General features: G+C 37.4%; 6 protein-coding genes across 6 annotated transcripts; 3 read left to right on the top strand and 3 right to left on the bottom strand.

The window, feature by feature from the left end:
- Positions 1-364: 364 nt before the first annotated feature.
- Positions 365-3,446, bottom strand: EV154DRAFT_499155 (uncharacterized protein). Its single transcript, XM_051600444.1, has 8 exons — positions 3,301-3,446; positions 3,175-3,241; positions 1,964-3,111; positions 1,596-1,916; positions 1,310-1,540; positions 1,220-1,255; positions 692-1,164; positions 365-541 (listed from the first exon to the last, which is right to left on the bottom strand). Exons 1-7 carry the CDS (start codon positions 3,361-3,363, stop codon positions 859-861), a joined length of 2,172 nt encoding a protein of 723 aa, XP_051460710.1. The 5' UTR covers positions 3,364-3,446; the 3' UTR covers positions 365-541; positions 692-858.
- An 808-nt stretch (positions 3,447-4,254) lies between these two features.
- On the top strand, positions 4,255-6,606 carry EV154DRAFT_549239 (uncharacterized protein; the record flags this gene model as incomplete). The annotated part of the gene is made up of 6 exons (XM_051604859.1): positions 4,255-4,298; positions 4,449-4,464; positions 4,656-4,701; positions 4,964-4,997; positions 5,189-5,224; positions 5,982-6,606. The coding sequence occupies 6 exons, from the start codon at positions 4,255-4,257 to the stop codon at positions 6,160-6,162; spliced, it is 357 nt and encodes a 118-aa protein (XP_051460711.1). The 3' UTR covers positions 6,163-6,606.
- Positions 6,607-6,961: 355 nt separating this feature from the next.
- Positions 6,962-8,787, top strand: EV154DRAFT_499178 (Rho GTPase activation protein; the record flags this gene model as incomplete). Its single annotated transcript, XM_051600445.1, has 6 exons — positions 6,962-7,020; positions 7,079-7,170; positions 7,243-7,922; positions 7,994-8,278; positions 8,348-8,459; positions 8,527-8,787. Coding segments are annotated over 6 exons (1,403 nt in total), but the record flags the coding sequence as incomplete, so codon positions are not given.
- A 204-nt stretch (positions 8,788-8,991) lies between these two features.
- Positions 8,992-10,683, bottom strand: EV154DRAFT_542490 (origin recognition complex subunit 2-domain-containing protein; the record flags this gene model as incomplete). The annotated part of the gene is made up of 2 exons (XM_051604523.1): positions 8,992-9,306; positions 9,481-10,683. The coding sequence occupies 2 exons, from the start codon at positions 10,681-10,683 to the stop codon at positions 9,064-9,066; spliced, it is 1,446 nt and encodes a 481-aa protein (XP_051460713.1). The 3' UTR covers positions 8,992-9,063.
- On the top strand, positions 10,654-12,694 carry EV154DRAFT_499185 (WD40-repeat-containing domain protein). The gene is made up of 5 exons (XM_051600446.1): positions 10,654-10,842; positions 10,918-11,128; positions 11,190-11,373; positions 11,426-12,108; positions 12,174-12,694. The coding sequence occupies exons 1-5, from the start codon at positions 10,820-10,822 to the stop codon at positions 12,621-12,623; spliced, it is 1,551 nt and encodes a 516-aa protein (XP_051460714.1). The 5' UTR covers positions 10,654-10,819; the 3' UTR covers positions 12,624-12,694.
- Positions 12,695-13,079: 385 nt separating this feature from the next.
- EV154DRAFT_560533 (uncharacterized protein) lies at positions 13,080-14,036 on the bottom strand (the record flags this gene model as incomplete). The annotated part of the gene is made up of 1 exon (XM_051605618.1): positions 13,080-14,036. The coding sequence occupies one exon, from the start codon at positions 14,034-14,036 to the stop codon at positions 13,080-13,082; it is 957 nt and encodes a 318-aa protein (XP_051460715.1).
- Between the last annotated feature and the right edge of the window lie 1,174 nt (positions 14,037-15,210).

Consider the following 15,210-nt stretch of genomic DNA (forward strand, 5'->3'; position numbering starts at 1 on the left):
AAATCCTTTAGACATAGCGACAATGATTTCACAGTTGTAACTTGGTTGTGCATTTACTACTAGGTAGTATACCTGCCTTTTATAAATGCATTGAATTTTAATATGCAGAATACACTACTATATATAGACATTCCAGCAGACATCTGTATTGTAGCATGTCAAATGAGAGGGGGAAGGGGTGTATGGGATGAGGTCTGACATAGATTATGCAGCGGATGCTAAACCAAAACCGCCTATCTTGATTGAATTTCAAAATGTAGTCAACCATGAAATTAACAATTAGAGTTATAAGCTATTCGAGCATTGAAGTTGATAAGGAGGACAATATACCAAGAGTTGTTGTAAAAAAAAAAAAAAAAAAAAAAAAAAAACGAAGGCCATATCGATAAAAGTTTTGCGCTAACAAGAGAACAAAGCAAACTTCTAATCGAACGTACGAAGGCATCTGTATCAAGCCAAGCTAACATTAACGAGAATGCATTCTTTTTATTGCACAATGTATAGCTGAAATACGAGAACCCAGCGATTCAGTGGCAAAACCTGAAAAAAAAGGGCTATTTAAATCATACCCATCTTCACACAGCCGTAAGACATCTTACCATCTACAAAAACGAAAGAAACAATTGAGTAAAATTTTTTTTAACTCTTTTTTATCAATCTCAGTTTCTCATGTTAGAAAATTATTATGTGAATCAGTCTTACACAAGGAAATTAGTTTGTTGGGATTTGAAATAAATCGACATGGTTGATTAAGACAGATATGAACCTGTCATTAGAAAGTTTTAATAAGAAAACTGTTATATTAAAGTAGTACAAAGCAATGGTAGTGGGAGCACGTGTGACATACATGCACTATATTTAACGAGATGCTTTGCCGCCGAGAACATTCCCTTCTCCACCCGTTCTGTCTGTTGTTTCTTTCAAACCCATTTCTGCCACTTTGTCGAATTTAGATTGATGTGACGCTTGCTGAGGATGAGGATCCAAAACACCCGATTTATTTCCTTCCAACATTAGTGTCTCCCGGGCTCGACGGAACGCCACATCAAAATTAGTAGGTAAATGGTCCATAATGATGGATTTTTTTACAACAAGTTCGCTACACACTCTTTCTGCTGTTGTCTTTTCTACCACAATACGTGATTCATTCGCTGGAGTTGGATCCTACGTTTCAGTTTGTAAGTGACATAAAGATATATTCTTGTTATGCAACTCTTACCAGCCAAAATTGGTATACTTTCCCAGCTACATACAACTGCATTCACAATGTCAACATGCATTTTTACATATTCCAACTATACATACTTACTCTAGGATTCTCATCCATAGTGTCTAAACACCGTTTCCGAACTTCTGCAATCTGTTTGAATGCTGTCTGCCATTTCTCCCCTTCCAAATCACCAGACCATATAATTTCCCCTAGGCCCATATCCTGCACTGCTTCTGTACTTGCAATGATCATTTCTTTGACGCCCATCATCGATCCATAACTAAGTTTACTTACCACATCATCAGCAAACACAAACGATTGAATTATATCCTGGTTTGAGATTTTGAGATTTTTCTTCCCTTAATTATTCATACTATTTACTTACGCTGTATTTCTCTGCTAAATCAAGGCTAAGGCCACAAGCAGGCGCATAACCAAAGCACTGTAATTTAAAACCCTTGTCCTTTTGCCTGAATTCCTCAATATAATCGGTCAAGATGATCGTTAAAATAGCGGCGGTGGATGCGCCCATACTATGACCGACAATGGTAAGTGCTGTAGCTGAATGTTCATTGGAATAAGCAATCAATTGTGGAACGACGTTCCGGAAAAACCACATTGCAGAGTTCTTCATGCCGCTATGTACAAATCCACCTTTCCAAGGTTCGTATTCACAAACCAAATCTGTCAATGTATCCATGATACTCTGTTAATGGTTACTAATTGTCTTTGTTTTCGTCCCACATGTTTTACCATGGTTCCTCGAATCGACAAGACAATAGAATTCGTAAACCGGTCTCTTGCAATAAAGTAACTTGGCCTAAATGCTTCTGCTGATCGAAATTCGTAGGCCAGTAAATCTTCTTTTGGTATGATCAAGTATTCAATGATGGATTTTGCGTCAGAGTGTTCACGCATGGCATCAGAAAAGATGCCATTGCCTTGACCAATAAAATTCAGCCCTTTCCAACCGTAAGAAGCAATTGAAAACTTCCAGTATCTGGCTGCCATATCAATCTCTGATAATTGACCTACCAAGTCCCATGTTCTTTCTCTTGGCAAATCAGTATAAAACTTTTCCAGTACAGAGAAGCCTGTCAAAACCTGTACATTGGTTAATTCAAATCCTTGATTAAATGTGGCAAGTAGCTTGGAAATGGTCTTAATCACTTGACTCGTATCAGAGGCACCGGACCAAGAAGAGGTAGGTTCTGATATTTTTTTACTTTCTAGAATTTGTGGTGATAGTGGTGCTGCCACCATCTCGCCAAATTCATCTTCGTCGTCGGAACTGACGTGACCGTAATTGACTAGATCCGCTCTACGTCGACTAATCGTGATTAAGGAACCGGTCAGGTCTTCCTCTTCTCCGCTATCGTCCGGATAATCCAAACCCTGATTCTCCTCATATTTTTTGAACCTTTTCTCTGATTTTTTGCGTTCGCGTTGAAACTGCAAATGTCTCTTAAATTCAGCATCCAATTGCTCTTGGGACAGTAAGTCTGTCGCGCCTTGCGGGATAGTGGTCGTACGAGTCCGAGCAATTTTTCCGAGATCCTGCTGAGGATCGTTTGAAGAGGAGGTCTTGTACCGGTAGGATATTCTAGCCTGTAAGGCGCCCATGTTATTGACGGCGGCTCTTTCTCTTCCGATGCTAGAACTGGCACCTGTGGATAATTTTTTGTCCCAGATTTCGTAATAACTATCAAAAGTCTCTGGCATCAGTTCCAGGGTCCTTAAACGAATTTCTGCTCTTCCTACATGTTTATCAGGATAGATAGTATAACTGTCGTACAAGTCTAATTGGATCGTGCCGAATAATTGGGCGTGGAAAGTCACGGTAAATTCAAAACTTTCATTCCATTGTCGAGATTCTGATATAGAAGTTTGATGACGCTGTTCTGTAACAATAAACATTTAGCATTAAAAAAAAACCTCCCTGGAAGTTTTTTTTTTTTTTTTACCTCCTAGTGTAATGATGACATAGGGTCTTTGAACCTTGACATTTAAAAAGCAAGACATGACTTGAATCTACACCAAACATTAGATGTCTTTTATCTCACGACTTTTTTTTTTCGGTTCTTTCTTACGATTAGTTTGCCATCGTCTAGAGGTTTTGTCAGGTCAACTGATTCAGAAGAATTGCTAGTCATTTATTAGAAGAAAAACCAGTATAAACAATGGAATTCTTGTGTCATGCGTTTTTTGTGGAGAGGAATTCCAGTCACAAGTATGAAAAAACATTGAAGCGGGGTTTAGGGTTGCAAGATGATGTCGCTTAAGAAATGCATGAAAGATAAATGTTTACTCGAAATTATGACTTTTTCATATCATGATGGCTGGAGTGTAAAAATAAATTAAATGTTTGCTTTAAATCTTATTTAACAGTGTTGTTAAATTTTAGGAGCAAGCCCGAGCGGGCAAGTCTTTTGAAAGAAGAGAGTTTGAAATGAGGTCAGATGCGTATGCGATATATTATGTATAAATGGCACTCATCCTTACCCATTCAAATGAATTGAAATATTCTAAAAATAAATTTAACGCTTGTTTTAATGGTGGAAATACTTAATAGTGATACATTCTTCTTTGTTTGTGGGCCATGCATAGAAATTTAATTTTTGTATTGAACAGAATTTATTCTAGGTGTGCATCAACAATTTGTACATCAAATATTAATTAAATCTCGAAATCAAAAAAAAAAAAAAAACTTGTGAAAGTCAGAGAGCAAATGTTATTTCTTTGACTGTTCGCTTGTTTAGTGTATTTTAATAATCTGACGGGTACCTACATTTCAGGAACTTTGAACGTAAAATGTAAAAGCATTGTCAGAGTTTCTTTGTTTTTTAAAGCTCATATCTGGAATAAAGCAGCTAGATTCTTTCATAATAAAACAAGAATACTGGCAGGTCATCACGGAAACTGTTATAGAATTGAAAATGCGTCGATTATAAAAACGCTTGAAAAGATAGAATCTATCAATCTAAGAGACCAGATTGTACTACAGTAATAGGATTTAAAGTTGGTAACTACTGTCTTATACCTGCATGCAAAGAAAATACGGGTACTTTGTGCGGGTTCTTGATGCGGTGTATGTTTCAAACTGATAGAGAAACATTTAGTGTTTGATAAAGATCTAGTCTTTGGTAGCCGCAGCCAAAGCAACATTTAATATTTGCATTCGGCATCTTTTTAACTTTATTATTGAGGAGTAGTAATGAATCTAAAATTGTATATATAGAACTACAATTACTACTGTGTGTTTAAAACTGTGAAATCTAAATCTATGTGAGTGTAACTGCAATTGCGTGTCTCAGACTACAATCATGTGTCTAAAACTATGGCCACGACCACAAAAACTGGATCTTCTACAAATCATTGAACACTGTCCGCTATCGATTTTACGCATATAACAAATTAAAAAAATTAATAATCAATGGCTAAGTAGTGTTTTAAGATAAGCAAGATAAGCGAAACCAAAGCAAACTTCGAAGGTAACAAAGCGACGACTTTTTTTTCTCGCTGTGGTTAAACGGAGTTTGTGAGTGGAAATTTAAAATATTTGCAAATGTGGCCTCCAACAGTTTTTCGCTCTAACACTTACCAATAATATAGTGTTGGAATAAGGGACGTTTTATGGCGAGTGAAGTTTTAAATACAAGTAGCTTGTTCTATAGGCTGTCAATAAGATTATTAAGGTTTTATTTTTTAAATTGAGGAGAACTTTACAATCCATTTTTTTTTTCCTGTTTTTAGAAATGGACATTGGATCAGGAGATCGAGCTCCAGCGTACGTAAAGCAATACAGAACAAGCGTTGTAAATTAAGGGCATTGGATTTAGGGAACCTCAAATGCAACCACACAAAGTATATACTAACAGCGGTATTTTTATTTTGTCCTGTCGAAAATGTTTGTTTTTCAATCCCCCTTCTCCCCCGTTTTTCTTGCATATGTATACTGTGATGATTAAAATCATATAGCCATAAAAAGGTCAATAGTTGGTTTTTTTTGTCAAGGTAAGGGTATGAATCTTATAATCAGGGTAGCTTTCAAATGTGAAACATGATTGATTTTATGCATGTTCTCATCATGCGAGCACATTTGACGTTGAAAGTAACTGTAAATAACATTTTTATTTATGAAAAGCCGTATCATTGTATTATGTTTCCATGGAGACGAAGATAAATGATATCAGAAGAGGACGAGGGTTTGTTTTCTGGAAAAAATTGGTGAGCTGACTGATGCATATATGGCATTTAAGTGAACATCGAATCAAAACTGTCAACTACACTGCTGATTTGAAAAGAAGTTTCTCTCCGTCTCCATATCGGTGGAAACAACTCTTTCCTCCTTTTGTGCTTTAAAACAGGAAACATTTTAGTTTGTCCGGGTAAAGAAAACTATACCTGAACTCATACCCTGAATTTCTTGATGTATGCCACCATCTAAAAGACAAGACATACATTTGGCCCCCCCTGGCACAATCCGCTACGAGATTGAGTACCAATTTGAATGTACTCCTAGACCCTGCTCTGAATGCGTTAAATGTCTTTTTTAACGTTCAGTCCCCTAACCAATATTGGCAGATCGGCAAAAATCATGCAGGTTTTACAAATCCACACTAAAACTAGGCTGGTCAACTAGTGAGCTAAATCACCGTTTGAGTTTTGTTTGCGCAACTCATGTGTCAAACACACTAACTTAGTCTGATAGAAATCAGCTGCAACAGCGTGTGCAAAGACTTTTTTGTTAAATTAAAAACCGACATTTAAGTCGCGCAACAGCAGTAGTAGTAGCAGTAGTAGCAGTAGTAGCAGTAGTAGCAGTAGTAGCAGTAGTAGCAGTAGTAGCAGTAGTAGCAGTAGTAGCAGTAGTAGCAGTAGTAGCAGTAGCAGCAGTAGCAGCAGTAGGCAAAAATGTGCTCCTTCTAGAACCCGGCCTGAGCTATTTGTAGATTATATTTTGCCAAGCGAAATCCCCGACCTCGGGTCGAGGCAAATGTTCCAAGGAAAAGAGCTTCTCCCAGAACATTTAGCAAGAAAGATTTTTTTTTGTTGGGTTTAAAAAAAACTGGAGTTGTACATGACGTGCGAAAATAGAATATCGGCTTTTAACGACAAAGTATAATTGTTAAAAATAACAGAAATAAAAGAGCCCGCTCTATGTGGCGTGTGTAATGGGGCTTTGACTCCTGTGGGAGAGAATGACAAAAGAGGGGGAGATCTTCCATATGCAAAAAGTCACCCGCCAAATTGAACAAAAGAGACCTTCCCCTCCGTTTGAAGGAGAGGATGATGGAAAAACATAAAAAGAAAATGTGAAAAGGATCGTCGGGTCTTGTTCAAGAAAAAAAAATATACTTTTATTTATAGCTCAGTATTCATTATTTGTTTTGTTGGGGGAAAATGTCGCTTGAGATAATATAGAAAGTATTTTATGAATGCAAAACTCCTTAATTGTTAATTCTAATACTGTTCTTTAGCAAAAAGAATACGGTTATTAGTGTCAACCCATAAAGGTTTTTTTTTTCTGCTAGGATTGACAAGAGTGACGAAATGGGGTCCAGGCACCGAAAAAATCTGAGATTTAAACGGTTTCAATAGGACTAAAATATTAAGTGTGTGTGTGTGTGTATGTGTGTGACACACACACCATCCGTATAACTCAGCCTTATTGTCTCGAATCTCTCTATAAATAATTAATCTTTTTTTTTTTCTTTTTTCCTCTTTTCTTTTTTTCTTCTTAATACTATTACATGATCTGTCAAAATCCTCAAAACGAGAATATTCATAAGAGCCGATTCTCTTTAAGTGTAATAATCCAGAAAAGGATGAATTCGTGATGAAAAATTAACAATTTTTTGTGTATAGTTGGACTCTAATTCTCCTAACGACATTGCAAAAAGACAATCATATCAACAAGATAAATTATTTCCAATGGATACCACAACAATAAAAAGCCGGTAATTTAATTTTTCTCCTTAATATATTTTATAAATTAATGACTGATGAGGTTGCCAATTTGCCATATTTAGTGCAGAATCGGGTATCCTCTACAACGAACAACAATCTAATAAAAAAGAAAGTCATTGGGACAAGATTGAATCGTACTATGTAGCACGATTAGACGCACTGGCTAAAGATATTGAATCTTCCACTTTGCACAATCACAAGCTTTCGGCTGCTCGCGATGAATTATTAGCCGACATTTTAAAACTGCACCAAAAATCTATGGAATTGAATCAAAAGAACGAATGCTTAATCAGATCCATTGCTGAGAAAGAAAATCATATCAGCGCCTTCATGTATAACGAGCCATCTTCAGTAGCCGCAGTAACACCTGTTGGCGTCACTTTATTTGACCAGCCATATACATTACCTCCTCCTCCTGCCGCCGCCCCTTCTTCTTCTACTACTGCTTCTCCTATCTCTCCTATCGCTGATTCTACTTGTGCACCTATGGAACAGTCCACACCACCAGTAACACGAATTCATGTGCCCAAGAAAGAGCCTGGCATCTTTAGACAAATCAGCCTAAGATTATCAAACCGAAAGCGAAGACAGCATGATGATACAGCTACTTCTTTAAACATTTCTGACCCCATCAGTTCAGTGAGACAGAACGATTCGATGATTACACCAGTTGCATCATCATCTGAACCACTGTTGCATCCTGCTGCAGTGGTCACATCGGCAGTGGATAACAAGAAAAAAAGTGAGTGTTATTGTTGGGGGGAGGGGAGCCTTGTTATATAAAAATTACACGTGTTTACAATTTTATAACAGAATTAATATTTGGAAATGATCTTATTGAACAAGCGAAATCCGAAAATTCCGTGATTCCATCCGTGGTGTTAAAATGTGTACGAGAAGTTGAATCGCGAGGCATATCTGCGGAAGGTATCTATCGAAAATCAGGCACGTTTGGACAAGTGCGAGAACTGCAAGAGGCATTTAATGAGAATAAGAACCCAAAGTTATCACAGTACCAAGACATTCATGTTATCGCGACCTTATTAAAACTCTATTTCAGAGAATTAGCGTCACCTCTCATTAGCAATGACTTCATTTGTAAGTTGGTGTGGTACTGAATATTTAAGGTTTTTTTCGATGATATTAAAAATTATTATTATAATATAGTACCACCATCATTAAGCTCGCAAGAAAGGTTAAACAAGACGTACGCATTACTTCATAATATGCCAATTGAACCTTATTGTACCATCAAGTTTTTGGTGCAACATTTAAAAAAGTAAGTATAAAGTACTCCCCGTAGGCTTCTTTCTCTCTAATTAAATATCCCCGATTATAAATAATAGGATTCATCAAAACCATGCGATCAATAAGATGACATCCAAGAATATCGCGGTGGTTTTCGGTCCCACTCTCATGAAATTCGTTGCAGGCAATGAAGAACAACAAATGCGAGATATGATTAATACGGTGGATTTTATTATTCTTCAAAGCCATATCTTGTTTGCCGATTACTCATAAATCTCTTTATTTTTTGTACATTTATTCATATATATACCCCTTTCCTACTTCCTACATCGGTTTAAATAAAATACAATTAACTTTCATTTTCGCCAGCGCGTGCTCTGTCTGACTACAAATGAGAGTCGGGCCATAGTCGATTTGTAAGGAAACATGGACCCCCAAAAAGTCTTTAATCCCTGTGTGACACGAATTTAATTAAACATTTCTGCATTATGGTGTGACAATGCGATTTACACATAAACTCAATCATGCGTCTCACCACGGAATGCAGTAAAAGTTTAAGTGCATAATGAAGTATTAAATGATTTAAATGATTTATTTACAAGGTTCCCTATTTTAATCTAACTGCTCAAAGATGTTCATGAGAGTCGTCTTATCCATAGGTATAAAAAGAACTCGGTTCCGTCCAAACCCTTTTTGGTAGAGATGAGTTTATGATCTTTGAATTCGGTCAGTTCGGTTTTGAAAGCCAAATCACTTGAAACAAAGAAGCCTTCACGGCACTTTTGATAGTATTGATTATAACTAAGACCAACCGATTCATTTCCTTTTCCTTCCATATTCGCTAATTCCATCTCTGGGAGTTGATGCTCTGCTAAAATCTTGAACACACCACGTGCGTTCGTCGTTAAGGAATCCAAGACAAATTTAGCGCCTCGGGTACCATTGTATTCACCCGTTCGTACCAACAAAGAGTTTTCGAAACTAGTTTCAACAAGGTAGTCATCAAAGGTAGTTGCATCATGCCAAATCCAGTTAAACCGACTGGCTTTTACATTATCCCACAGCAAACCTGCATTAATATGATCGACAGAGGCCACCAAGTGAATGTTATCTGCATTAGCTAGCATCGACAGTGCAGTTTGGGTGCGTTCGTTACGAAGATTAGGGCCATCTAAATTGTGAATGACAATGTAAAGACTTTCGTATTCCCGGTCTGGATCAGCGAAATAATCACAGATGAATTTGACGTGATCGCTAATTTGACCGGTGGGTCCTGTTGTACCCAATGCTCCCGCAGATATCTTTAGCAAGATGTCTTTAATGGAAATAGAAGGAAAGAAACCATTGACCACAATCAAGGGGCCATCTGTTAAAGAAGATTGAGCGAATTCGTTTAATAAATTACGCTTAGATCCATATCCATAAAACACCAGATTAAAACCGGAATGGAGTTCAAAAAACCACTGGGGAAAATGTTGTTTATGCATTTCTGACAGGATAGCGATTTCATGTTCATGCTTCCTGGGTGCGTCAGCTAAAATCTGATGAAATTCTTGCGGTTCAAGTACTTGCAGTTTTGATAATGTGTTGTTTGAAGTTTTGGAACTGGTATGAAGATCTTGAAAATATCTTTCATAGCCTTCTGTATCATGAAACATGGACTTCTTCTTCTTTTCTTCTTCTTCATCATCATCATCATCTTCAAGTTCTTCCTTTTCTTCTTCACTAGATGTATCTTGTTCTTCTTCAGAACTATTTCGATTGTCTTTTAATAGTTCCATTTGTCTTTCTACACGACGTCTCTTAGTATGATCCGGCGCTACTTTTGTAAGTTGATGTTTGGTGGTTTTTTTCACTCTACTCGATGTTTTCACAGGCTCTTCTCCTTCCAACACCAAGGCTTTTTTCATCATGCCGTTGGGAGTTTTTTTAACTGCGTGTTGGAAATTAAAGATGGATCTGCCGCTCAAGTCTGCATTTTCCTTGTCGTCATGATGTGAAGGTTTGTAATGGGTTAGGGATTGCACAGATTCATCTTCATTCATTGGGCTTGCTGAACGTTCTTTCAGGCTTTGATTTTTATTGACGGTTAAGCCTACATCAAGGTAGTCTGAGGCTTTTAATAACGTCTTTTTAGATCTTGCCTTGTGTGACTTTGCTAATTTTTCTTCTAGCAGCAGTGTTTTAGCATCGACGGTGCTGACAATATGAATTGGAATTTCTTCGTCTGTTTGTGAATGAATTTTGAAGGACATGTTTGTGTCTTTGTTGTATGAGAGAGAGAGAAAAAAATAAAAATAAAAAAAAAGAACGCCTCGTTCAAAAAAAAAAAGTCGTCGTCACGCGTCACATTAAAAAAATCATTTCTTTTTGACACACACGAATACACTAATGTCAACCATTGACAAGCAAGAGTAAAGTTACCCCCCCCCTCTCACGTCGCTTTTCCGCTTGTGTTTCTGGAAAAAGTATTAACCATCTCTAGACAGTGTTGTTAAATTGGTTTTGCAATTTTTACGCGAAAACAACTTAATTCAATCTCTTTCAGCGCTTGAAAAAGAATCGAATCTATACTTGAATACAGTCGAGAATAAGCAAAAGTTTCTACAGGATATATTAGATGGACGTTGGGATATTATTTTAAAGCAAGCACAACATCTCGGTCTGGATAAATTAGACTTATTTGATCTGTATGAACAGGTAGCATCCGTTGTGTATACACATATTCAACACTTTCTCATCATACTTTTTTTTCATCAAGGTGACATTAGAATTAATCGAGGCTAATGAACACAGCGCAGCAAAAACACTATTACGAAAATCAAATATCCTAAGAGAATTATGCGAAGTAGATCCCGAACGATACCAACGCATGGAAGAATATTTGGAGCAACCCAAACAACAATTGTACACCAACGAAGCACGTAGAACCCACATTGCCCAACGTAAGCAATGACTCACCCTCGATAAAACGAGTGACTAATGCATACCTGTTAGAATTGGAAAAGAAAGTATCAGTGGCACCCAATAGCAGATTGTTAACCTTATTAGGCCAAAGTCTAAAATGGCAACAGCAACAAGGCATTTTATTACCAGACTCATCATACGATCTCTTTCGAGGCACCGTGGCTTTACAAAAGGCAGAAGAAGATGTGTTTGCATCAAAGCCTTACGTCTCAATTAAATTTCCTGGTAAAAAAACTCATGCCGAATGCGCCTCCTTCTCCAAGAACGGGCAGTACCTGGCCACCGGTTCAGTGGATGGATTTATCGAAATTTGGAATTACATGACGGGTAAATTGAGAAAAGATTTAACGTACCAAGCCAAGGATAGATTGATGGCAATGGATCAATCCGTACTCTGTGTACAGTTCAGTCACGATAACGAGTTGTTAGTCTCGGGTTCGGCAGATGGTAAGTTGGCGATCTGGAAGGTCAAGTCGGGCCAGTGCCAGAAACGTATACCCGCTGCTCATATAGAAGGCATCACGTCAGTCGCATTCAGTAAAGATAGCTCGCAGATAATTAGTGCTAGTTATGATCAGACGATTCGAATCCATGGCTTGAAATCCGGAAAGATGTTGAAAGAGTTTAGAGGCCATGCGTCTTTTATTAACTCGGTCATGTACTCTGCTGATAACTCACGTATCTTGAGTGCAAGTAGTGACGGTACTGTCAAGGTAAAATTAGACAATGTGTCATACAACCTCCGCAATGACTAAACGTCATTTCTCCCTCTATCTAGATTTGGGACTCAAAAACAACATCCTGTTTGTACACAGTCAACCCTCAACCTGTGATTGAGAAGGGGCAATTGAATCCGATGGGAGGATTAGGCACAGCTTCAGTGCAGAGTATTCTGCCGTTTCCCAAGAACGTGGACAATTATTTGGTGTGTAATAAGACAAATACGCTATTCATCATGTCCTCACGCGGACAAATCATGAAGACCTTCAGTCATCAAAAGAAGGCGGGAAGTGACTTTATTGCGGCAGCGGTTTCGCCGCAGGGGGAGTATGTGTATGGTATAACGGAGGATTCGTACATGTATGGGTTTCAAGTGAGTACAGGGAATCAAGTTGGGAAAGTCAAAGTCTGTGAGAATGAGATTATTGGGGTCGCAAGCCATCCTTTATCCAATATCATTGTATGTTATGATGATGCCGGTTACGTCTTTTTCTTTAAGGCACCCTAAAATAAAAAATAAAGAAAAAACAAATGTTATTATTTTCATGTAAATATCACATGAAAAGATTTACAAGAACACAACTTCAAAAAATTCATTATGATTTTTTAGACTGTAAATGAGGGAACAATTAGAAGGATTTGAGGTCAGAGGCCGGCGAGAAGAGGGGGGGGGGGGCGCACGCGCACACTAAAAGTGCACGGATATCATTTTTCATTGTGTGTTAAAAAAAACAAAGTTTTTGTTTGTTTAGAATGCTTACACCAATCATCTTTTGTTTTAATCGTCTTAAATAAGCGATCTGCATAGATTTACTTTGTATTCAAATGTTTTTGGAAAGAGGATATATGTAGTAAAATCTAAATGTTATTTATTTATTTATTTTTAGTTTTGGGTAGCAAAGAAAAGTGTTTATATTGAAAATCTATCAGGTCTATCAAAGAAGAAAGGGTGAGGGGGGAGAGTTTAGTTTGTCATCAAATTATGAAAATACGTAGTGTCAAGAGCCGATGACGACCATGAGACAGATGGGGCCAAGCTTAGAATATTATTGATCCAGTTCGGGTCCTCCATCATATTAAAAGTGTTAAGGTCAGGAATAAACATATTCATAGTATTGTTCATAGGAGGGTGGGTTAAACTTGTGTTGCTAGTGATGGGAGGATGAGATAAGGTCGCATTGCTAGCAACGGAAGGATAAGATAAGCATGTGCTGCTAGCAACGGGAGGAGGAGACAAATTCGCGCTGCTAGAAACGGAGGGTGCACTGGTAGAATCTGGAGGTGTATTATTGTTCATGTACACACTATTGTTTAAAGACGCGTTGGTATTATACAGCGCGCCGTTGCTATTCATAGGCAAGGTGTCCGCCGTGGGTAGGTAAGGAATCATAGGTGCGGTTTTTATTATGGCGTTGCTATAATACAGCATATTGTCGGCGAGGCTATACTCGATAGTACTGGGATATTCATAATTCACCTCTAGTAAGGGAGTGAAGTCCGAAAGCACGGCAGCTAATGTATTGGAATTGAATTGTTGCATACGTCTTGAAGGTTGAGTAAATGAGGCAGTATCCATTGAAGAAAAAGATGAGAATGTGGAAGAAGGCGAAGGTACGAGCATAGGTTGTGGAGGTGAAGAAGAGATTGATTTACAGCGTTTTACGTAGTACCGTGTACCTGGCATGCGTAAATGATTTTGAGCCACGCCAAAATAAACTTTGGCTTTTCCGGGTTTGGGTAAATTAGCGTCGGTAATGGTTATATGGTGGCTGCTATGCTTCTTTTTACGCTGGTGATAAGCGGCTTCAATAATGGGATGATTACGACGTTCAAATTCAGTAAAGTGAGAATTTTCAAACATGAATCCCCACACAATTTGGCTTGTTGCATCGGATGCGGTAGCTGATGTTGAATTTGACATTTTTTTGGTAAAAAATAGATGAAGAAGACATAAGAAAAAAGGGTCCTATTTGTTTTTCGCCTTAAGTAAGTGAAATAAAGGTCATCGTTGATAGGTTAGACGATCCTCAGGGTTCCTTGTGTGTATGTGTGTATGTGTGTATGAATATATGTAATTTTGTTTATTTTAATTTAAAATACGCGCATACGAAATGAACTCCTGAAAAAATTACCCCCAATTACCCAAGAAGAATATTTCTATTGTCATCAAATGACTTTAAAGGGAAAAATTTAAAGTTTTTTTTTAACCGCACTACTCCTGCTTATTTGAGATGAATATTATGATTTGCAAAAAATTGCCCTTTGTCAAACCTTCTACCAAACAAACAGTTATCTAGATATGGTGAAAAATCTTTCGGTTTTTCGTAGATTGTAACAATGGGCCCAGAATAAAGTTAAAATAGACTTTTTTATTTTCTTCCATGCAGGTCCTTGCACCACTCGGCTCATCCGAAATATTGCCATCACTTGACATTAATGGGGTAAGTATTTCTCTTTTTTTTTCTTCGTTGGGATAACATTGCCGTGATCTCGTTTAGTCGTAGTACATCATCTGATCTCACCTCTCATCAACTTAATCTGCACTTTTTTTATATTTGTACACATTCCGTACTCTGTTTATAATGTTGATGGCATTGTTTTTTGCTTTTTTTATGAAGGAAAATATGAATCGTTGTACTAGAATTATCGCATGCATGACTTTTTCATGCAAGTTTTGAGCTTCAAAAAAAAAAGCCACGTTGTTGAGTGTTTGTTCCAAGTTTTAATAGGATTAAAAAAAAAAAAGTCATTCACGAGATCAATCAGAAAATAACGATATTCTCTATTAAGGTACATAATGTATAATATAGGGGGAACAAGATTAGAACAAGTTTTGTAGAGTGTGTCAGACATTTGTGTCCTCAGGATCGAATCGGATTGACCAATAGAGGCATACAACAAAATATAAAAGGATAAAACATATACGTAATGTTTCCTCATACGATTTTCAATATAGTCTAGTGGAAGGATAGTAACTTAGGTTACTGCTCTCCTCTCTTTTTTTTTAAAAAAAAATATTATGCTATCAGATGACATCTATTTTGAGATTAAACATGGTAGAAAGACACCAATCGATTTGGATGTTTAACTATTAA

Source organism: Mucor mucedo, assembly GCF_025094135.1.
Source record: "Mucor mucedo strain NRRL 3635 chromosome Unknown EV154scaffold_18, whole genome shotgun sequence".
NCBI classification, from domain to species: Eukaryota; Fungi; Mucoromycota; class Mucoromycetes; order Mucorales; family Mucoraceae; genus Mucor; species Mucor mucedo.